This window comes from Physella acuta, unplaced genomic scaffold, assembly GCF_028476545.2.
Source record: "Physella acuta isolate Inbredline_101_S28 unplaced genomic scaffold, ASM2847654v3 ptg000057l, whole genome shotgun sequence".
Taxonomy (NCBI): domain Eukaryota; kingdom Metazoa; phylum Mollusca; class Gastropoda; family Physidae; genus Physella; species Physella acuta.
Window position 1 is genome coordinate 396,772 of NW_026731577.1, and position 25,729 is coordinate 422,500.

The following is a 25,729-nucleotide window of genomic DNA, read 5'->3' on the forward strand; positions in this document are numbered from 1 at the left end:
ACAGTGTGAAAACCATGAACCACATCTATGGTACCTCTATTGGTGTGATGGACAGTGTAAAAACCATGAACCACAATTCCGAGTCCCCGCCCTCTTCGGTCTCCGCGGGTGTCCTGATGCCGGTGTACATGGGAATCGTGGAAAACAGAAAATATCTCCCAAGTGTGGTGCTTGCACCTGGCACAGGAATAAGGAAAGAAAAAAATTAACCAATGCCACCGATTAGTTTGAGTTCAGCATTGAATGGAAGAGAGTCTACATAATAGATACAACATGATATATTATTAGACTAGATTTTCTCACAGGCATCACTTCGAGGGGGCTCGACCCCCCCCCCCCCCCCCCACCGAAGAAAGTCTACTGCCCCCCCCCCCCCCCACGAGGTTGAATTTATAGAGTAAACATACACTTTTACTAGTGCCCCCCCCCCCGAAAAATGACGACCGATGCTTCGAAAATATCAAGTGCCCCCCACCCCCTCCCGGAGAAAAAAGTCGGGAAGATACACTGTATTAGACCAGTGGTTCTTTACCTTTTTCATATGTTCATTCTGCGAACCCGTCATTTTAGGAAAAATAAAATACGATTTTTTAATTAAAATTCAAACTTTGGTACATGACCATCTCTGTGTTCAAATAAATTAAACCATTAAATATGATTTACACATAAAAGCAAATAATTTTAATGCAAATCAGTTTGACTTTTAATGCTGACTTTCAAAAACCCGTTCATAAATGAATTTAGCGAGCGTTTTTTTTTTTTTTTTGCAATTTCTTTCCAAGTTATCTTTTAGTCTTGCCGGTGCTAGAATTGCTCAACGTGGCATTGCCATACAAAAATCAAGGATTTAGAACGCGGACTCCAATAAAGTTTCGTTAAATATGTGAATCCACATTGTACATATTTGTCCGATCGTTCTCTATTATTGTGTACGACGTAGTTTGTGTGAAGGGATTAAAATATCAAGAAAGAAATCGGACGATGTACACGTTGGCTATTAACCAACAATGTACGTCACAATCAGAGTCGTAGTGACCCTTCCCGGCGCCCGGGGACAAACTAACAATTTGGCGTCCCCCCCCCCCCCCCCCCCAGTATGGTGACACACTTTTAATTTGCCCCCCCCCCCATATATTGCGTATAGTTATAATGCAAATCTGCAGCTAAAATTAGCTTTTAATTTTTTTTCAACCCATTTTGGCGCCCCCTAAGGTCAGCGCCCGGGGACATATGTACCATCAGTATAGACAAAATCCGATCGCAATTGATATGAAGCGGGTGGGTGTTTTGACTGACTCAACGAACCCCTAGGGGTTGCTCGAACCCCGGTTAAATAACCACATCATCAGAAGAACTCACCATCATACACCTCGCTCATCAAACATACCTGAAAGCAGCTTGAAGCTCACAATTAAGGAGGCGCAAAACAAAATCACCGGAGAAGAAGATTTCATCATTGCTGAAAATGTATAAACCGTTGTAAGAGGTATCCGTATGATCTGAAGAATAAATTTTTCTATTCATGTATGCTACTGAGACTACCTTTGTTGAGAACAGGTTTCAGTGCTGGTAAGTGAGATTCGTAAACATTTTTTGAGAAGTATTAGAAAGAGGGTGGGGGGGGGGGGGTTGTGGATAGGGCATTAACTTCAGCGAGGCACGACTAACCAGAGGCGTAGCGGGAAGGCGGGAATGCGGACCGCACCGGGTGACACCGTTTACGGGGTGACACCAAGGCAAAAAAAAAATAGAGAGAGAAAAATGATAATTCCATTTAATAAATTTATTAATTCGAGTGTTAAATAGTCTTTTAAGAGGTGCAAATCGACAGATTTAGGGGGGGGGGGGTGCAAATCGAAAATTGAAAGTTTGTCCCCGGGAAGGGTCGCTACGCCTCTGGGGGGGGTGACACCATTAAGAGGCGCACCGGGTGACACTGTGACTAACACAACCAGACAGGCACTGGAACGGAATCTTTCGAGAAAGAGAAAAACGGGCAACATGTATAGAGAATGAGAGAATGGCCCAGATATTTTGCGGAATAAGGAATGGCCAAGATGTCTTGAGGAACATATGATGGCCAAGATGTCTTGAGGAACGTAGGATGGCCAAGATGTCTTGAGGAACGTAGGATGGCCAAGATGTCTTGAGGAACGTAGGATGGCCAAGATGTCTTGAGGAACGTAGGATGGCCAAGATGTCTTGAGAAACGTAGGGTGGCCAAGATGTCTTGAGGAACGTAGGATGGCCAAGATGTCTTGAGGAACATAGGATGGCCAAGATGTCTTGAGGAACATAGGATGGCCAAGATATATTGGGAAAGAAAGTATAGCTATGGGAGAAAAAAATTGACAGGTTTGTGGGGACGGCTAGACTGTCATGGCCGTAGTAAGAAAAACCATCTACCAGTTGAATCAGTTGATGATATTTTGTTTTTGGCCCTATGGAACTTGGGGAGCGGAACCTTGGGAGAAGTAGAAATGTATACATAGGGAGCTTAAAGCTATAGGATCAAGTAGGAATAGGTTGCAGAATATGGACATTACTTAACCATACACCACCTCCACACCGTCAAAAATAAGTGAACACTTGTCGCTTTACATTTTCCAATCAACTTCAGCTAATTAAGGCAGTCATGTTTGACGAATTGTGTTTGATAATTTTGTTGTTAGAACCGGCTTTAAAAAAAAAAATTTTAAATTAAGCCTGAAAATTATTCAGAAATCTAGTATTTTTAGAATCTATGTTATGCAAATAGCAATCCTAGAGAACTTACAAATTTTTTTTTAATTCAGTTTAAGGCTACATTTCTATTTATTTTCGTCAAGCCTAAGTTGTAACTTGAAACAAATATTGATTTGCTGTACAGGAGATTAGTATTCGACCTTCTGAAAACCACACTAGATGTTTTTGTGTTTTTAAACCATGTTGTTTAGACATGTTTCTAGTCACTTCTTGTGATAAAACGAAAACATCTACAATAGTTTTGGTTTTTTTTTTAAATTTTGTTTAGTTACTGAAAATTCTAAAAAAAAAAAACAACAAAAAAACAAATACATCCAAAGTTTAGTATTTAGTAAAGTTCGACAAAAAGCTCAAAATAAAGTTTATTATAACCACATTTATTTTTAGAAAACTAAACATTTCTGAATATTCACGGGTGCGTGTATGAGTTCATGTCTTATTTAACACATGTGTTAGCTGATCCATTCATATAACAAGTGTGTTTAGCTGATCCATTCATATAACAAATGTGTTTAGCTGTTTCATTCATATAACACATGTGGTTAGCTGATCCATTTATATAACACATGTGTTTAGCTGATCCATTCATATAACACATGTGTTTAGCTGATCCATTCATATAACACATGTGTTTAGCTGATCCATTCATATAACAAATGTGTTCAGCTAATCAATACATATAACAAATGTGTTCAGCTAATCAATACATATAACACATGTGTTCAGCTAATCAATACATATCAACAATAATCTTTATCCTACTTAATCTAAATACTTTCTCCTACACAACAGAAAAGTAAATAAAGCAAAGGAAACTTACATTTATTTTAACTTAAAATTTTTAAGCTGATGAATCGATCTACTGCATATTTGACCCTGACTCACCAGTATTAGCCTATGTTCAATCTCGAGTCACAGATTGAACTAGAAACCTATTACACATGAGAGTAAAACCTTAAGAAAAAGATCTGCCTAACATGTATGAGTAGGCCAATGACAGACACAGTTGTAAAAGGACATCGATTCATTCAATTGTTTTCTCATCTAAAGATGACAACTTCCGTTCAACTTCCGTGTTTACTAAAAAAAAAATATTGAATTCCCTATTTGTAAATATTTGCAAAATATTTATAAACATTAAATCACACAATAGGCCTACCCATTTATTTATGGGGGTTTTATTATGCAACTTGACGTTTGTGATAAGAGAACTTATTACGTTGTGATGTAAAAATATGTCTAAGAAACTTATTCAACACTAGTTATATTCTTCTGTGTTTGACGTAATATTTTAGCAGTGTTTCTTCCAGACTTATTTCTATGGCGGAAGGGGGGGGGCATTTGTTTTTTTGGGGAGGGGCTGGGGGGGTACTGGTGAAATTATATGTTTTCTATATAAATTCCTTACCGTTTAAGCTGGTGGTAGACTTTTTACAGGGGGGGGGGGGTCATACCGCCCCCCCCTCCCCTCCCCACGACCCGAAGAGATGCCTGGAAGAAACTCTGATTTTTAGGATTTTAATGTATGTTTAGGTGTTATTTATCCGATGTATTTCACTTGTGTACCGGCTCGTGGTTTACGAAATAATTCACTGATGATGAGTTTGTTTTTAAAAGAATGTACAACTTCTTACAACAAAAAAGGATATATTGTTATCAAAACAGTTTTCCGTTGTAGTTGTTGATTTATTAGAACTGAACTGTGTAAGAAACAAGACTTTTTCTATTCAAGTCTCTAGTACACGTGGGTCTCTAGTACACGTGGGTCTCTAGTACACGTGGGTCTCTAGTACACGTGGGTCTCTAGTACACATGGGTCTTTGGTACACACATGGTTCTCTGGTACACGTGGGTCTCTAGTACACGTGGGTCTCTAGTACACATGGGTCTTTGGTACACACATGGGTCTCTAGTACACGTGGGTCTCTAGTACACATGGGTCTTTGGTACACACATGGGTCTCTAGTACACGTGGGTCTCTAGTACACGTGGGTCTCTAGTACACATGGGTCTTTGGTACACACATGAGTCTCTAGTACACGTGGGTCTCTAGTACACGTGGGTCTCTAGTACACGTGGGTCTCTAGTACACGTGGGTCTTTGGTACACACGTGGGTCTCTAGTACACACGTGGGTCTCTAGTACACGTGGGTCTCTAGTACACGTGGGTCTTTGGTACACGTGGGTCTCTAGTACACGTGGGTCTTTGGTACACACGTGGGTCTCTAGTACACGTGGGTCTCTAGTACACGTGGGTCTTTGGTACACACGTGGGTCTCTAGTACACGTGGGTCTCTAGTACACGGGGGTCTTTGGTAAACATGTGGGTCTCTAGTACACGTGGGTCTCTAGTACACGTGGGTCTTTGGTACACACGTGGGTCTCTAGTACACGTGGGTCTCTAGTACACGTGGGTCTTTGGTAAACATGTGGGTCTCTAGTACACGTGGGTCTCTAGTACACGTGGGTCTCTAGTACACGTGGGTCTCTAGTACACGTGGGTCTCTAGTACACGTGGGTCTCTAGTACACGTGGGTCTTTGGTACACACGTGGGTTTAGTACACGTGGGTCTCTAGTACACGTGGGTCTCTAGTACACGTGGGTCTTTGGTACACCCGTGGTCTCTAGTACACGTGGGTCTCTAGTACACGTGGGTCTCTAGTACACGTGGGTCTCTAGTACACGTGGGTCTCTAGTACACGTGTGTCTCTAGTACACATGGATCTCTAGTACACGTGGGTCTCTAGTACACGTGGGTCTCTAGTACACGTGGGTCTCTAGTACACGTGGGTCTCTAGTACACGGGGGGCTTTGGTACACACGTGGGTCTCTAGTACACGTGGGTCTTTGGTACACGTGGGTCTCTAGTACACGTGGGTCTCTAGTACACGTGGGTCTCTAGTACACGTTGGTCTCTAGTACACGTGGGTCTCTAGTACACTTGGGTCTCTAGTACACGTGGGTCTTTGGTACAGACGTGGGTCTCTAGTACACGTGGGTCTATAGTACACGGGGGTCTCTAGTACACGTGGGTCTCTAGTACACGTGGATCTATAGTACACGGGGGTCTCTAGTACACGTGGGTCTCTAGTACACGTGGGTCTCTAGTACACGTGGATCTATAGTACACGGGGGTCTCTAGTACACGTGGGTCTCTAGTACACGTGGGTCTCTAGTACACGTGGGTCTCTAGTACACGTGGGTCTTTGGTACAGACGTGGGTCTCTAGTACACGTGGGTCTATAGTACACGGGGGTCTCTAGTACACGTGGGTCTCTAGTACACGTGGATCTATAGTACACGGGGGTCTCTAGTACACGTGGGTCTCTAGTACACGTGGGTCTTTGGTACACGTGGGTCTTTGGTACACGTGGGTCTTTGGTACACGTGGGTCTTTGGTACACGTGGGTCTCTAGTACACGTGGGTCTCTAGTACACGTGGGTCTCTAGTACACGTGGGTCTCTAGTACACGTGGGTCTCTAGTACACGTGGGTCTCTAGTACACGTGGGTCTCTAGTACACGTGGGTCTTTGGTACACGTGGGTCTCTAGTACACGTGGGTCTCTAGTACACGTGGGTCTTTGGTACACGTGGGTCTCTAGTACACGTGGGTCTCTAGTACACGTGGGTCTCTAGTAGACGTGGGTCTTTGGTACACGTGTGTCTCTAGTACACGTGGGTCTCTAGTACACGTGGGTCTCTAGTACACGTGGGTCTCTAGTACACGTGGGTCTTTGGTACACGTGGGTCTTTGGTACACGTGGGTCTCTAGTACACGTGGGTCTTTGGTACACACGTGGGTCTCTAGTACACGTGGGTCTCTAGTACACGTGGGTCTTTGGTACATACGTGGGTCTTTAGTATACGTGGGTCTCTAGTACACGTGGGTCTCTAGTACACGTGGGTCTCTAGTACACGTGGGTCTCTAGTACACGTGGGTCTTGGGTACACACGTGGGTCTCTAGTACACGTGGGTCTCTAGTACACGTGGGTCTTGGGTACACACGTGGGTCTCTAGTACACGTGGGTCTCTAGTACACACATGGGTCTCTAGTACACGTGGGTCTCTAGTACACGTGGGTCTCTAGTACACGTGGGTCTTTGGTACACATGGGTCTCTAGTACACGTGGGTCTCTAGTACACGTGGGTCTTGGGTACACGTGGGTCTCTAGTACACGTGGGTCTCTAGTACACGTGGGTCTCTAGTACACGTGGGTCTTTGGTACATACGTGGGTCTTGGGTACACGTGGGTCTCTAGTACACGTGGGTCTCTAGTACACGTGGGTCTTTGGTACACGTGGGTCTCTAGTACACGTGGGTCTTGGGTACACACGTGGGTCTCTAGTACACGTGGGTCTCTAGTACACGTGGGTCTCTAGTACACGTGGGTCTTTGGTACATACGTGGGTCTCTAGTACACGTGGGTCTCTAGTACACGTGGGTCTCTAGTACACGTGGGTCTTGGGTACACACGTGGGTCTCTAGTACACGTGGGTCTGTAGTACACGTGGGTCTTTGGTACACGTGGGTCTCTAGTACACGTGGGTCTTTGGTACACGTGGGTCTCTAGTACACGTGGGTCTCTAGTACACGTGGGTCTTTGGTACGTACGTGGGTCTTTAGTACACGTGGGTCTTGGGTACACGTGGGTCTCTAATACACGTGGGTCTTGGTACACGTGGGTCTCTAGTACACGTGGGTCTTTGGTACACGTGGGTCTCTAGTACACGTGGGTCTCTAGTACACGTGGGTCTCTAGTACACGTGGGTCTCTAGTACACGTGGGTCTTTGGTACACGTGGGTCTCTAGTACACGTGGGTCTCTAGTACACGTGGGTCTTTGGTACATACGTGGGTCTTTAGTACACGTGGGTCTTTGGTACACGTGGGTCTCTAGTACACGTGGGTCTTTGGTACACGTGGGTCTTTGGTACACACGTGGGTCTCTAGTACACGTGGGTCTCTAGTACACGTGGGTCTTTGGTACACACGTGGGTCTAGTACACGTGGGTCTCTAGTACACGTGGGTCTCTAGTACACGTGGGTCTCTAGTACACGTGGGTCTTTGGTACACACGTGGGTCTCTAGTACACGTGGGTCTCTAGTACACGTGGGTCTTTGGTACACACGTGGGTCTCTAGTACACGTGGGTCTCTAGTACACGTGGGTCTCTAGTACACGTGGGTCTCTAGTACACGTGGGTCTCTAGTACACGTGGGTCTTTGGTACACACGTGGGTCTCTAGTACACGTGGGTCTCTAGTACACGGTGGTCTCTAGTACACGTGGGTCTCTAGTACACGTGGGTCTTTAATACACACGTGGGTCTCTAGTACACGTGGGTCTCTAGTACACGTGGGTCTCTAGTACACGTGGGTCTCTAGTACACGTGGGTCTTTGGTACACACGTGGGTCTTTGTTACACACGTGGGTCTCTAGTACACGTGGGTCTCTAGTACACGTGGGTCTCTAGTACACGTGGGTCTCTAGTACACGTGGGTCTCTAGTACACGTGGGTCTCTAGTACACGTGGGTCTCTAGTACACGTGGGTCTTTGGTACAGACGTGGGTCTCTAGTACACGTGGGTCTCTAGTACACGTGGGTCTCTAGTACACATGGATCTCTAGTACACGTGGGTCTCTAGTACACGTGGGTCTCTAGTACACGTGGGTCTCTAGTACACGTGGGTCTCTAGTACACGTGGGTCTCTAGTACACGTGGGTCTTTGGTACACACGTGGGTCTCTAGTACACGTGGGTCTCTAATACACGTGGGTCTCTAGTACACGTGGGTCTTTGGTACACACGTGGGTCTCTAGTACACGTGGGTCTCTAATACACGTGGGTCTCTAGTACACGTGGGTCTTTGGTACACGTGATCTCTAGTACACGTGGGTCTCTAGTACACGTGTGTCTCTAGTACACGTGGGTCTCTAGTACACGTGGGTCTCTAGTACACGTGGGTCTCTAGTACACGTGGGTCTCTAGTACACATGGATCTCTAGTACACGTGGGTCTCTAGTACACGTGGGTCTCTAGTACACGTGGGTCTCTAGTACACGTGGGTCTCTAGTACACGTGGGTCTTTGGTACAGACGTGGGTCTCTAGTACACGGGGGTCTTTCGTACAGACGTGGGTCTCTAGTACACGGGGGTCTCTAGTACACGTGGGTCTTTGGTACACACGTGGGTCTCTAGTACACGTGTGTCTCTAGTACACGTGGGTCTTTGGTACACACGTGGGTCTCTAGTACACGTGGGTCTCTAGTACACGTGGGTCTTTGGTACACACGTGGGTCTCTAGTACACGTGGGTCTCTAGTACACGTGGGTCTCTAGTACACGTGGGTCTTTGGTACACACGTGGGTCTCTAGTACACGTGGGTCTCTAGTACACGTGGGTCTTTGGTACACACGTGGGTCTCTAGTACACGTGGGTCTCTAGTACACGTCGGTCTCTAGTACACGTGGGTCTCTAGTACACGTGGGTCTCTAGTACACGTGGGTCTCTAGTACACGTGGGTCTCTAGTACACATGGGTCTCTAGTACACGTGGGTCTCTAGTACACGTGGGTCTCTAGTACACGTGGGTCTCTAGTACACGTGGGTCTCTAGTACACGTGGGTCTTTGGTACACACGTGGGTCTCTAGTACACGTGGGTCTCTAGTACACGTGGGTCTCTAGTACACGTGGGTCTCTAGTACACACGTGGTCTCTAGTACACGTGGGTCTCTAGTACACGTCGGTCTCTAGTACACGTGGGTCTCTAGTACACGTGGGTCTCTAGTACACGTGGGTCTCTAGTACACGTGGGTCTCTAGTACACATGGGTCTCTAGTACACGTGGGTCTCTAGTACACGTGGGTCTCTAGTACACGTGGGTCTCTAGTACACGTGGGTCTCTAGTACACGTGGGTCTCTAGTACACGTGGGTCTCTAGTACACACGTGGTCTCTAGTACACGTAGGTCTCTAGTAAACGTGGGTCTCTAGTACACGTGGGTCTTTGGTACACGTGGGTCTCTAGTACACGTGGGTCTCTAGTACACGTGGGTCTTTGGTACAGACGTGGGTCTCTAGTACACGTAGGTCTTGGGTACACACGAGGGTCTCTAGTACACGTGGGTCTGTTCTTTTAATCAATGTGGTTATAAAAATTTAATTACCTGCAATCATAGTAAGCTACGTGTTACAGCGCCTGATTATTTAATATAAAAGTAAGTATTATATATTTGTGGTTTTTTGTGTATTTTACTATTTTTAGTTATTCATTCATTCAGTTTAAAAATGTAAAACGAATACTAAAGACCTTTTTAATGTTTATTTAATTTACAATTTTTTTTTTACAATGCAATTGGAAATGTCGAGATTGTGGTCTAAGGGAAGCAACAATGAAAAAGCAGTCATCACAGCTATACAACAATTATCTCTCCTAAATTTTTACTTAACTTTTGTTTAATTTTTTTTTTCCTCTTCATCTAAAAATAGAATTAAATTTATAGTCTATCAATTTAAAAAGCATAACGGTGTATTTTCAAGAATCTTTAAATTATAATTATTCTTTTTTTTCAATGCAATTTCAAATCTCGAGTTTGTGGTCAAAGGGAAGCAACAATGAAAAATCAGTCATCACAGTAAGACAACAATTATCTCTCCTTAATTTTTTTTACCTTTTGTTTAATTTTTTTTTTTTTTTTTTTTTCGTTTGTTTTCCTCTTCATCTAAAATAGGATTAAATTTATAGTCTATCAATTTAAAAAGCATAATGGTGTATTTTCAACACATAAAAAAATTACAATTTTTTTTTTTTTACAATGCAATTGGAAATCTCGAGATTGTGGTCTAAGGGAAGCAACAATGAAAAAGCAGTCATCACAGTTATACAACAATTATCTCCCCTTAATTTTTATATAACTTTTGTTTAATTTTTTTTTTCTTTTTTTCTTTTCCTCTTCATCTAAAAATAGGATTAAATTTATAGTCTATCAATTTAAAAAGCATAATGGTGTATTTTCAACACATAAAAAAATTACAATTTTTTTTTTTTTTTACAATGCAATTTGAAATCTCATGATTGTGGTCTAAGGGAAGCAACAATGAAAAAACAGTCATCACAGACAACAATTATCTCTCCTAAATTTTTATTTAACTTTTGTTTCATTTTTTTTTTAACCATCAACATTAGAATGCCAAACCATTAACGCGCTTTTTTGCAAAAAACATTTCCTTCTGTTTAAAGAATAATTCAATTTTATGATTTGAAAATGGTTATTTATAGTTATTTAAATAGTAATGTATAATTTTTTCTTTTTTTTTTGGTGCATTATTAAATAAAAGCTTGTTATTAAAACGTTTTTTATGAATTTTTAAAATATTCAATTGCTACAACAACATAAAATATGTTCCGGTTACAAACATTTGCCAACAAATAGCATGGTTGTCCAAGGGAAGGGACAATGAAAAAACATTGACTTCAGTTAGTCAAGAGTTATCTGCCTTACTATGTTTACCTTAATGTAGATGATAGTTGACCGAAATAATCACGATGTTTATTTCTTCATAGTAGACCGAAATAAGCACTTTACCCTTTAAGTTATATTTTTGTCCAAAATATATTACTATTATAATTATTGTATATGAATTTAATTTCATTCAAACACTTTTGCTATAAACAACCCCACCCCTCCCATCCCGTCCACGAGCTATACCAGTCATACGGGTCCTACCCCCCCCCCCCCTCGCCAGCTTTAACCCCCCCACCCTCCCTCCCCTTCTGTCATTGCGTGTTAAAGTTCATGCTCTACCCTTTTCGAACTGGTCATGTGACCACAGTGCCATGTCCTGGTACACTAAGCCGTAGATCCCCGCTGACGCCCAGTCCTTTCAGGTTCAACCAAGCGTGACGCTCCACCACCCCCGCCCCGCCCCGACTCCCCAACCGGAATCTTCTGGGTTTCCAGTTCCTGGCATTCCCCGTGTGGCTTACCTGACGTCGGGTCTGATTTTAGATGGAGGAAAACGGACGTTCGTCCGGGTAGAATTCGAATCCTTGTCGGCAAAATCTGACGTCATTTGAACAACGACGTTTTTACATACAGCCGCACCCGGATAAAGTTGTGAAAGATTTTTTATCCGGCTGTGTATCGGATTTGGTACAATGTGCAATACGGATATACAAACATGTGTTGGTTGATTCGTTCTGTGTAGTTCAAATACTTCAAGTGTTCAAGTTTCAGATCGGACAAAACAATGATCGTGGTCTCTTTAATTGTTGTTGTGCTAGTTCATGCAGGTAAGTGCCAAATGTCTAGACATTTCGTTATATTATATCGTTATATGACATTTCGTTATATTATTACGTTATATGACATTTCGTTATATTATATCGTTATATGACATTTCGTTATATTATATCGTTAGATTTGTAGACTTCGGTATATTATATAGGCAGATTTGTAGACTTGTCGTTATATTATATAGGCAGATTTGTAGACTTGTCGTTATATTATATAGGCAGATTTGTAGACTTGTCGTTATATTATATAGCAGATTTGTAGACTTTTCGTTATATTATATAGGCAGATTTGTAGACTTGTCATTATATTATATCGTTAGATTTGTAGACTTGTCGTTATATTATATAGGCAGATATGTAGACTTGTCGTTATATTATATAGGCAGATTTGTAGACTTGTCGTTATATTATATAGGCAGATGTGTAGATTTGTCGTTATATTATATAGGCAGATGTGTAGATTTGTCGTTATATTATATAGGCAGATGTGTAGACTTGTCGTTATATTATATAGGCAGATTTGTAGACTTGTCGTTATATTATATAGCAGATTTGTAGACATGTCGTTATATTATATAGGCAGATTTGTAGACTTGTCGTTATATTATATAAGCAGATTTGTAGACTTGTCGTTATATTATATAGGCAGATTTGTAGACTTGTCGTTATATTATATAGCAGATTTGTAGACTTGTCGTTATATTATATAGCAGATTTGTAGACTTCGGTATATTATATAGGCAGATTCGTAGACTTTTCGTTATATTATATAGCAGATTTGTAGACTTTTCGTTACATTATATCGTTAGTTTCGTATACTTCCGTTATATTATAATATCGTCAACTTTTTATACTTTCTTTATATTATATCGTCATAATTTTTAGACTTGTCGTTATATTATATCGTCAGAAATGTACATGAAACGTATGAAGGTGTTTAGGGCTTTAAGTTCGAAACAATTAGTTGCCTAATGTATAAACTACTGGATAACACAAGTATGATCATACGAACATAACCTAAAACGAGCCGACCCGCGGCGTATCATACGCCGCTATTTAGTTGTTTTTTCAACTTTCAGTAATTCAAAATGTGTGAATTCGACAGCACCAATGCTGCCACTGAAAATATGTGCTTTAAAACACTAAAACCCTCCTTTCCCCAACCCCTGCCCCACCCCCTCGTGAAAGCAGCCTCCTCTTAGTTACCTCCCCTAAGTTTAAAATCGTTTCAAACTAAATTATCTGCCCCTAATAGCCGTCACTAAACCCGTCTCTATGGTTTGTAAATATTTAATTGCAATTTAAAAACCTCAGAAGTTGGTCATCTTTGTAGCATAGAAAAACGTCAATTGAATTTTTTTTTTTTTTTTTTTGCTTTCGAATGCTTTTAACAACATTATGTTTTAAATTGTCCAAAGCAACTTAAAACGGACTAATATGGTATTCTTTTTTTTAATCTGTAGATAAGCGTGTAGTTACTAAACGACCCCCCCCCCCCCCCTCCCAGGCCCTCCCTCCCTCCCTCAGGTAAAAAGGTATGACGATAATGTTTCATACACATACTGACACATACACCTGACACAATGTCCCACCTGTCTGGCACATACACCATACACAATGTCTTACCTGTCTGCCACTCCCTCATTTTGTTTCTTTGATCACGTGATACAGGATACTGTGTACATACTAGAATGTCACCCAGACTGGTTCATAGTGCACAATATTGATGAAGCACATTACTAGGTGGTGCACAATTCTATAGGTGCACAATTTTTTATGATTTATGACGTAAGGACTTCACACATACATTTATATTTGAGATGACAATTTAAATGTATTTTAGTCGACACATACATTTATATATGAGATGACACTTTAAATGTCTTTTAGTCGATACATACATTTATATTTGAGATAACAGTTTAAATGTCTTTTAGTCGACATATATTTATTTATGTTTAAGATGACAATTTAAAAGTCTTTTGGTCGCGAAATATAAAGGTCATTAGCATACTGAAATAACAAACATGGTCATTAATGGTAACATAACCAACATAGGGACATTCATGAATTAATACAAATGTACAAGTCCATTTTACCACATGGGCCAAAGTAATGTTGTAACATATGTTAGCTAATGTTAGGCTACATCATAAGTTGGCTAATGTTAGGCTACATCATAAGTTGGCTAATGTTAGGGCACATCATAAGTTGGCTAATGTTAGGCTACATCATAAGTTGGCCAATGTTAGGCTACATCATAAGTTGGCCAATGTTAGGCTACATCATAAGTTGACCAATGTTAGGCTACATCATAAGTTGGCCAATGTTAGGCTACATCATAAGTTGGCCAATGTTAGGCTACATCATAAGTTGGCCAATGTTAGGCTACATCATAAGTTGGCCAATGTTAGGCTACATCATAAGTTGGCCAATGTAAGGCTACATCATAAGTTGGCCAATGTAAGGCTACATCATAAATTGGCCAATGTAAGGCTACATCATAAGTTGGCCAATGTTAGGCTACATCATAAGTTGGCCAATGTTAGCACATATCATTAGTTGGCCAATGTAAGGCTACATCATAAGTTGGCCAATGTAAGGCTACATCATAAGTTGGCCAATGTTAGGCTACATCCTAAGTTGGCCAATGTTAGGCTACATCATAAGTTGGCCAATGTTAGGCTACATCATAAGTTGGCCAATGTAAGGCTACATCATAAGTTGGCCAATGTTAGGCTACATCATAAGTTGGCCAATGTTAGGCTGCATCATAAGTTGGCCAATGTTAGGCAACATCATAAGTTAGCCAATGTTAGGCTATATCATAAGTTGGCCAATGTTAGGCTACATCATAAGTTGGCCAATGTAATGCTACATCATAAGTTAGTTTACAATACATATTGGTCTATATTAGGTTCAAGCACACTTGTTGGACTAAATTAGGTTACAACACATTGGCCTAAATTAGGTTACAACACATTAGTTTAAATTAGATTACAACACATTAGACTAAATTAGATTACAACACATTTGACTAAATTAGGTTACAACACATTAGACTAAATTAGGTTACAACACATTTGACTAAATTATGTTACAACACATTAGACTAAATTAGGTTACAACACATTTGACTAAATTAGGTTACAACACATTTGACTAAATTAGGTTACAACACATTTGACTAAATTAGGTTACAACACATTTGACTAAATTAGGTTACAACACATTTGACTAAATTAGGTTACAACACATTTGACTAAATTAGGTTACAACACATTTGACTAAATTAGGTTACAACACATTTGACTAAATTAGGTTACAACACATTAGACTAAATTAGGTTACAACACATTTGACTAAATTAGGTTACAAGACATTTTACTAAATTAGGTTACAACACATTTGACTAAATTAGGTTACAAGACATTTTACTAAATTAGGTTACAATACATTAGCCTAAATTAGGTTGCAACACATTTGACTAAATTAGGTTACAATACACTTGTTGGACTAAATTAGGTTTAAAATATTTTGAACCAGACCTATAGTCTGCCTAGAGTAGATCTATAATATATCACATGACGTACCATCATTACAGTCACAAGTGAAGAACTGGGCTACGATATAGAAACAAAAACTGTGTTCTACACAGCACGTATGTACACGATCAATGCATGTCTGTATTGGTGGCGTTCGTATGTGTGTCGTGACGTCAGGGGTTCCACCATGTACAAATATCACGATATCGATATGTATTATCTCGCTCTGGCGCACCTTATTTCTGTGTCGTGATTTCACGCTGTCGTATTTGAACGGTCATTAGCCGCTAGTTCCATCATCTTCATTGACAAAATCAAATCGCAAACTATAGGGGGCATCCAATTATGACATTATGACGTCCACAAATTATATATATATATATATATATATATATATATATATATATATATATATATATATATATATATATATATATATATATATATATATATATATATATGGACAAATTATCTTAAGAGCAAATGATCTCACGGACAAGATTCCAGGACAAAATATAGGCTATCTAGACAAATGATCTCAGACAAAATATCTCAGACTAAACATCTCACAGCAAAATGTTAATACTATGTATGATGATTTTGGTTTGTTTGACCCTTTTTTATTATTGACTGTCAATATGGTTTTGTTTACCTTTTTACGCATAATAATCGTAAATAAAATAAATGTTATAAAATTAACAAAGCATCAAAAAATTAAACTTAATGTTTGTAAAAGCATTTTATTTGAAAAAGTATACATTAAACAAACTTACTCCTTTAGCCTGAAAGGTATAATAAAGAATAATGTATAAAACAAATAAAGTAAAGGTAGCTAAACAAAACAAGAGTAATGTTCAAAACACGCGAAATATTTTTCAAAAAATTTAAATGGGTCTTCAGGTTCGTAAAGTAAAACTATTGTTTTTATTGCATTATCAACACAAACATAACGTTTAAATTTCTCTGCTGGCAGGTACATCGTTATGATCACACCTCTCCAATACTATGTGATCATCTATTGTGTGAACTCTTGCTCGACATGTCCTAACTTCAGATTTCCAAATCTCTTTGCCTGCTGCTCCACTTATGGCTTTTATAAACATAAATTCACCAGAAACCAATGTCCTAAAACCTTTCTGCTAGGTAACGAAAGAGGCCATAGCTGAGTGATCACCACACATACTCTTTCTTTGCATGCACAGTAAAACAGACTTAGCTCCGCGACAACCGTTGTCGTTTGAATAAGCATTTGTCACCTGATCACTAAGGTGTGACTGACGCATAACTATTGACTTTAGATGCTAGTTGTATTGTCCATGGAGGGCGGAGGTCTTTCCCTTAAGGCATGTCACTGCCATCAAAACGATACGAAGGTGTGTCTTTTTTGTTATTTTATTCCCTTTGATCTATTTTCGTCCACCTGACATGGTAGGATTGTCTCATGTTTGTCAAGCCAACCTACGCTGTCTATCGAAACATTTCTTTAATCTTTGCATACTATATTAGTAATCTTAATTTTAAAATGTTTAGTGCAATATGACAAATTTATACGGCAAACATTTCCTGCAATTATTAAATAGGCCAATAAACAATGCTAAACATAGTAAACAAAACCATATGACCAGAGCCGGCGTTAGGGGGTGGCAAACGGGGCGGCCGCCCTAGGCCCCGCGCCTGAAGGGGCCCCGCGCTTCAGCACTGTCATTGTTATATTAATTAGTTTGTAAACTTAAATAAATTGTTGCTGAATTCAATGGGGAAAACTAAATGGTCGAATGCCGAAGCTGTTGATTGTTATAACTGAGGCCACGATTGATGTTGGCCGTAATTCTATACAAAAACAGTGTCACACAACTCCTCTTTGTGTAGGGTACGGTCGCCTGGCATTTGACCTGAGCTGACTGGAGATTGTTGGATGCGAATCAGCACCCGACCTGACGTGGGATGTAAATTTGGGAAGCAGGTAATAATATACTCTATTGTATGCGGACCGATGAAGACGTCCTTTTAGTGAGCAGAGGGATGCCTGTAGTAGACAGTTAGTGACCTGATGAACGCTAATCCTGACTTTCTTGTTGTAGATGTCGTATATGAAGCCCTACTTGTCTTGGTATAACAAAATTAACATTCAGTTGCGTGCAGAGGGGTGGGAAGAGGGCGATGAGGGGGGTAGGAGGCCCTTAGGATCTATATCAAGGGGCATTAGACAGAGTGATTTATTATTATTTTTTTGAAGAAAGTTAAAAGTGTTGATGTAGTATGTTTTCTCTATCAATTGCAGGTTTATGTCATGGTGTCACCCCCCCCCCCCCTCTCCACCCTTGTCGGAATTTATCAAATTTGCTCTTAAAAGACTATTTAACACTCTAATTAACCACTTTTTAAAGTGGAACTATCATTTTTTGTATATGTTTTGTCACCCGGTGCGGTCCGCACCCACCCACCCCCACCCCTAAGAACATTGGGTTGAAACGTGGGAGAGGTAAACATCTGTTAGTAAAGTCTTATAGACTCCAAAACATTTATGTTTTATTATGTGTGTATGCATATTATATAGGACTATACACACACACACACACACACATATATATATATATATATATATATATATATATATATATATATATATATATATATATAATGGAAAAAAGCAGGCCCCGCGCGGATAGTTGGCCCTAGGCCCCGCGTATTCCTAACGCCGGCTCTGCATATGACAGTCAATAAAAGAAAATGTTCAGATCTACTAAAATCAAGCACTATTAAGATTTGCTGTGAGATATTTTGTCTGCGATATTTTGTCTGTGATAATTTCTCCTGAGATCATTTGTCCTGAGATCATTTGTCATGGAACCATATATATATATCAGATTCAAACAGCCCACAACGATAAATTAAAAAGTAAAACACCATCGACTCATTATAAAATATCCTCATTATGTATTATGTTTTATGTTTTAACCCTGAATATTTTCTGCCCTCAGCACTTGGTCAGCAACTTCCTGTGGTCAACATATCGGTCATCGATGGCCCGACCCCATTCCTGGTCACCTGTGACGCCCAGCGGGTTGCCCTCCCCGGGACGGTGACTCAGATCACTACCCTAACCATCGACCGGACCTTGCCCGACTCCGCCTTCTTGAATCTGGCCTTGGTCAACCCGATTATACCCCTCACAAGCTCGGTAGGACTTTTCATGTCAACTGTCAACTTTTCATGTCAGCTGTCAGTAAATGTCAGCTGTCAACTTTTCATGTCAACTGTCAACTTTTCGTGTCAGCTGTCAGTAAATGTCAACTTTGGTGTCATCACCGCTATTTGCGCTTCTCTTTGTGATGTTCTATTTCATCTGGATATGCATGCATCAATTTTTATGTCATGTGTTTATACATGGATATATGTCATGTGTATGTAAAACATGTCAATATATGTCATAGTATTACACACAGTGATATAAATATATATATATATATATATATATATATATATATATATATATATATATCTATATATATATATATATATATATATATATATATATATATATATATATATATATATATGTATATATATAGATATAGATATATATAGATATAGATATATAGATATATATATATATATATACATTGTGTGTACAACATGACAATATATGTCTTGATGTGTACACACATTTAGATATTTGTCCTGTGTGTATACAACATAAGGATTTATGTCGTATGTGTGCACACTATGCGGATATATGTCCCGTGTGTGTCCAATATGTTAGTCTACGTCATGTTCTTAAACCACCAACACAATCACAAGTTGTCCCCTCTCCCCCCCCCCCCCCACACACACACATACACATAATCTGTGCTATTTTCTGTCACATAACCAACCATCTAACTAACAAAACTCGCTTTCAATGTACGCTAAACATATCTTTCATAAAATAATAAATACCTGTTGATTTCCTCCTCCCCCCACCCCAACCCTCTCAACACTCCCCCTCCACCACCCTCCCCCCAAAACCCTCCTGTTAGTCTAAGTCTCAGATCAGACGTAAGTTCCCTACACTGGATCACACCCCCTTCGTTCCGGGCTGATGATTTTAAATCTGTTATTTCATTCAGGAATTTCTCCCTATGGTGTGTGCCAGGTCATGCATGACTCCCAGATAAAGAACAACTTTTTGAAATTCAAGTTTTAAAAAAAAAAAAATGTATTGAATATGTTTATCCACATACGTGTGAGATTTTTTTTTTAATTGTTAACCTTTGACTAACAAACCCACATCAGGAACGTAAGGTGTGTTGTAATAACTGCGCAGCCATTTTTTTTTTTTACGTCTTTGAGAACCAAATCTCGTTTGACAATGTTTAACCTTTTACCTGGGTAAGATCTAACGTATGATTTATTCCATACTGACTCTGGTGAGATTTCTTGGCCAACACTTGACATTTTTTTTTAAAAATACCTCTCGACACTGTTGAGGACATTATTATATGGCAGCGAATTAAAATTTTAGAAGGTTGCGCGTTTCATGTCTGAGATCGATTTTATGGTCGGACCCTCGGTGTGTTTGTCTAACTTGGTATTTATAAACGTCTTCAACAAACACGGGCACCTTCGACTAACGGAGCGACTGTAAGCTGATAGCAGGCGCTAGGATTTTAAGGGGGAAAGGAAGGGGGGGGGGTTAATAGGGTACGATAGCAAATGGGATACTGTTTGCCAGTGGCGTAGCTAGGTCGGGTGTCACCCGGTGCGTAGCCTAATGGTGTTCCTCCACACCAAAAAAGGTATCAGATATATATGTATATATATGTATATATATATATATATATATATATATATATATATATATATATATATATATATATATATATATATATATATATATACTATAGGTGTCCAGAAGAATCACTTTATAGTAAATTATTAGATATGATGTCACCCTCACCCTTGACAACAGTTTTTTAAAATATGTAATAAAACTTTTGTTTTCCTATTTAAATTCTGCAGTGGGTGTTACCTTCCCTTTCTCTCTCTCGACCCCCCCCCCCCCCGTGTGATCGCTGTAACGTGTTTACAGTTAATAGAAACGATGTTTATCTTTTCTGTTATTATTACAGCTGGGCGTAGAATATTTTTTTCTCTATAGTTAGCAAGTTTACGTCATGGTGTCATTCCCTCTTTCCATCCCCCCTCCCACCCACCAGGATGTAATATTTAACTTACACCTTAAGGAGTTTTAACTCTAATTAATCAATAATTTGAACTGGCAAAAAAAAGTATTTCTCTTCTATATAATTTGCAATTTGTTGTCTTGGTTACAGCCCCCCCCCCCCTAAATGGTGTTACCGGGTGCGGTCCGGACCCCCTGCTCTCGCCTCGCGACGCCTCCGGTGTTTGCAATGAATTATACAAGTGGAATTAAATCCTTTAGAACTGCTTTGTCTTCATAACTGATTAGAAAAGGTCCAGTCAATCGGTCGCAACAAAAGGAATAAAAACTTGAACAGTTTACAATATTTCTTTTAGAAATACATGACGTTTCGTATAAAATTGCTCCATATAGTATTGGATCCATTGTTACTTATAGCTTTTTATAATATCAGTTACTGTTACAAATGACATTTGACAATACTAGACCTATTGTTACTTAATTCTCCTGATAACATTAGTTACACCGTTACTTCTGAATGAAGCTCTATCTTTCATTGAGAACATCCTGTCTGTTTTAATTGTTTTTTCTCGTTATTAGTTGTGTAACTCATCCAGTCTGTTCTCCACCTTCTAGGTTGTCATTCATCAAAACTACCCCCACCCGCACAACACCTTCCCCAAAGTATTTATTTATCAAATCTACTCGCCCCCCCCCCATATCCTATAAGTTTGTTATTTATTAAATCTACCCCCCCCCCAATCCTCATTCCGGGGTTTTTTAATCATTAAATCTACCCCTCACCATCACCCCCTCGCAGATGAGGCTGCTATTCATCAAATATAACCTCCCCCCCCCACCTTGCACAACACACACGATTTTTTTACCAAATCTATCAAGCCCCCCCCCCTCCCATTCCAAACCCTACACCGCCCTCCCCCCCCCCCCATTGCAAACCCTACATCGGCCCCCATCCCAAACCAAGCACCGCCCCCCCCCCATTCCAAACCCTACACCCCCCCCTTGTTGTTATCGATCACATCTACCCTAACCAACTTACCCCTCCCCCTCCCCCCCACACACACCTTATATTGTTTTTCATCAAATCACCCCCCCCCCTCTTTACCCTCCCCAGAACATTCCGCCCGGCCGACTCTGGACCATCACCACCACCGGTCAGCAGAGGAGCAACAACCGCAACATGCGGCTGGAAGTACTGGTGAGCGACGGCACGTGCAAAGACGCGGCGGTCTACAAGTGCAGCGTGACCTACCAGGACCCCACCACGGGCACATACCCCACCCTCTCCGCCTCACTCACACTCACGCCGAAACGTAAGTTGATGTTTTTTTTTTACAAAAACGTAGATTGGAATCGTTGTCTACGATAATTCTGTACACAATCATTGTGTAAATAGTCATTGTGTCCACATTCATCATGCCCACAATCATTCAGTCTGCAACCGTTATTTTTACAATCATTATCTACGCAATCTTTGCGTCCACAATCATCATGTGAACAAACATTCAGTCTCTAATTGTTTTTTACAATCATTGTGTCCACAATCATCGAGTCCATAAACATTCCATTTTCAACTGTTATTTTCACAATCATTGATTACACAATTTTTATCTCCATAATTAGCGTGGCCACAATAATTCAGTCTGCAACTGTTATTTTCACAATCATCTTGTCCAGAATCATTCTGTCTGCAACCGCTATTTTCACAATCACTGTGTCCATAATCATCGTTTCCATATCTACAACCATTGTGTATACAATCTTTGTGACTAAAATCATTATATCCACAATCCTTAGCGTTCACAATCGTTGTGTCTATCATAATGGCGTTTACAATCAGTGTGTTCACATTCAGTTTGTCTACAACAAGTGTCTATAATCCAATCTAGACAGCACGTTTTCATCAACAATCGTTATATAATAGATAACGTGTCATAATATTTTACCACAATAATTCTTTTCATCAATAATTTTATCTATCAATCATTTCATCAATCTTGTCATTGGTCATTATGTCTACCTTACACCAATTAAAACTCACCACATCTGTCTAGACACACAAACACCCACACACCGTGACGTCACAGTACCGCACCTACACACAACATACATTTCACTCACAACATACTTGCACACAGAACTGGCACATAACACATACCATCTACCATACTTCCCCCCCCCCTGTACTAAAGCTAGTTAGATGTCTAGCAAGCCAATGACGTTACAACATCATTCAATGATGTCACCACATCATCGTCTGTTGTAACACAGCTCGTGTATAAAATACTTCACGCTCCAGTAGCGACTACTCTAGCGCTAGTTTTTTTATGACACGCGCCATCACGCGTGGTCTAGTGGTAGAGCGCTCGACTGACTATCGTAAGTTCTGATACCCCTCCAGCTTTGAGTCTGGAGAGCGTCCTAATCCAATTCAAACCCTGATGGGTACCTGACTCACGTTAGGGAAAGTAAAAACGCCTAGCCCTTCATAGAGGTCAAGAAACAGATGAACTCTATTTTATATTCTTAAAGGATATTTTATACCTTAAGAAAAACTGTACTAACTGTATCATCACTCACAACACAATATCACACACAAGAACACACACCGTTACACAGATAATGCACTTTAAGTTTATAAAAAACACTTCTATTTTTTTATCTTCTATTTATCAATAACGCCTATAATATAAACTTCATTTGTTACCCCACCCCCCACCACCCCCACCCCTGACCAGCGCAAGTCCTGACCCAGAACATCTCAGCCGCACCCTACCATGTAACCTACGACGGACAGTCCTACTACCAAGAGGGGGAGGTCGTGGTCTTAACCTGCAGACTTTCGGTGAGTTGCGTGGTCGGCGCTGTGGGACTCTAGGCTAACAGCTGCAGGGGGTGTCACAAACGTCGAACTCGACGCTGACATCAAATTTGATACAGATGTCATACTTGATGGCAATACTAAACTTGACACACATGTCAAACTTGATGGCAATACTAAACTTGATATAGATGTCAAAGTTGATGCCAATACTAAACTTGACACAGACATCAAATTTCACACATATGTCATACTTAATGCAATTATCCAACGTAATACAGATATGAAATGGGACACACGTGTCAACCTTAACATAAATATCATATTTGCAGTGGCGTAGCCAGGATCGTCTCAAGGGGGGGGGGGGGGGTTCCAATTTTTACCCGGGGAAAACTTTCGATTTGCACCCCCCCCCTCAAACTTTCGATTTGCACCCCCCCCCCTCAAACTTTCGATTTTGCACCCCTCCCCCTCAAACTTTTTCTATATACCGAGGGGTCTATGGGGGGAGGGGTTATGACCCCCCCTAACCCCCCCCCCCCCCCCTGTCTACGCTACTGCATATTTGACTTAGCCGTCAAACGTTACACAAATGTCAAAACAAATCATCTTCATTTTTACACCTGGCTCATTTTCTCCCCTTCTCTTAGCTCCAGCACGCTACCTCTGCAAATCTTCCAGAGCCGACCCCTGCGTCGCTAGCCCTGGGGGTTCCAGTTAAATGGCTGCCTAGCTGTTTGTTGCCATTATCGTTTCGTGTGAAAAATCCATCGTCATTTTTCCCCCAGGATTTGGTTTTATTGCTTTTCTGTCCTCACAACTCCATAGTTTTGCTATATCTATTTTGACTACCGCCGTATTTTAATATATCCTTTTCTAATTCGTTTAGTAAAATTTGGATTCCTTTGTTGTTCTCTCTATTGTTCTCCGTACCTCAGTACAGCTTGTACATTGGAGTTTTCTTATTTTTCTTCCTGTTTTATTTTAGTGTTGAAAGGGATTTCCTCCAAAACAATTAAGTATACGTGTCAACTGGTTATGCGACATATAAGCCGTTGACTCCGATTTCAGCCTGCTTTTCTTTTTGCATTTGCTTCCATAGCCTTTGTCCAACGAAGAACAAACTACAGGGGGTTCGAACCATGAGCTTTGCCGACTCGACTAGGTCGACCCCTTTTTAAGTTAATTATATATATATATATATATATATATATATATATATATATATATATATATATATATATATATATATATATATATATATATATATATATATATATATATTTTTTTTTTTTTTTTTTTTTTTTTTTTTTTAAATGATTTATTTTAAGCCTCACTCTTTTACCAGGCTCAGTCAGAGTGACTGTTCCTTCTGTGTGTTTTAGAGTCTGGGTGAAATTAATGCTTAATCATAAGAGAATTCTAAGTCTTCCAGTTTTTGTGTCAGGGTCCAGTGAATTCTAGTATCTGAGTTTCCCTTAAATCTGGCATCAAAACAGACACGTGACAAACACAAACGTCAAATTTGAAACATGTGATAAACTTGACAAATATGTCAAATTTGACTCAGATGTCAGTTTCGACATAGTTGTCAAACTTGACACAAGTACCTATTGAGACGAACTTTTCCCAAATATCACACATGAGACAAGTTTGACTCAAATGTCACAAAATGGAGTCGATCTTTTCACAAAAAATGACAACTGAGACTAGAAAAAAAAACTTCTTGACATAGACGTCAAACTTGAAAAACAGACGTCAAACATGACATAAAAGTCAATGTCTTTGCTTCATACTGCGTCAGTAGAAAGCTTCCATATTTCGCCACGATTCACTTTTCCCTATATAATGTTTATTCCTCTCAGGGGTCTCAAAACTACGGCCCGCGGGCCAGATGCGGCCCGCGAGGCCTTCTCATCCGGCCCGCGGAGATCCTTTTGTCCGCGGAAAAAATGTTTGTTAGAGGGGGTTGTGGAATCTTGCCCAGAAAATTGAAAACAATTTGAAAATGTAGCTTTGGGTGCAAATACCATTGCCCGCCGTGTTGCAGACATTGGTGAAAACATTGTGACTCAAATAGCCTAAAAAAGCCAGCAAGTTTCGCAATTTTTTTTAATTGCAATGGATGAGTCGCTGAAATTTAGATATATTGCTATAT

The 25,729-nt window shown here is 40.2% G+C and overlaps 1 protein-coding gene across 1 annotated transcript in view; it reads left to right on the forward strand.

Annotated features, from left to right (window-relative positions):
• Positions 1–11,714: 11,714 nt before the first annotated feature.
• Positions 11,715–25,729, forward strand: part of LOC131947583 (uncharacterized) — a 30,751-nt gene continuing 16,736 nt past the window's right edge. The window contains exons 1-4 of the mRNA XM_059308829.1: positions 11,715–12,038; positions 18,568–18,767; positions 21,865–22,063; positions 23,489–23,595. Of these exons, the coding sequence (XP_059164812.1) occupies positions 11,996–12,038; positions 18,568–18,767; positions 21,865–22,063; positions 23,489–23,595 (549 nt within the window). The 5' untranslated portion in view covers positions 11,715–11,995. The remainder of the gene's footprint in view (positions 12,039–18,567; positions 18,768–21,864; positions 22,064–23,488; positions 23,596–25,729) is intronic.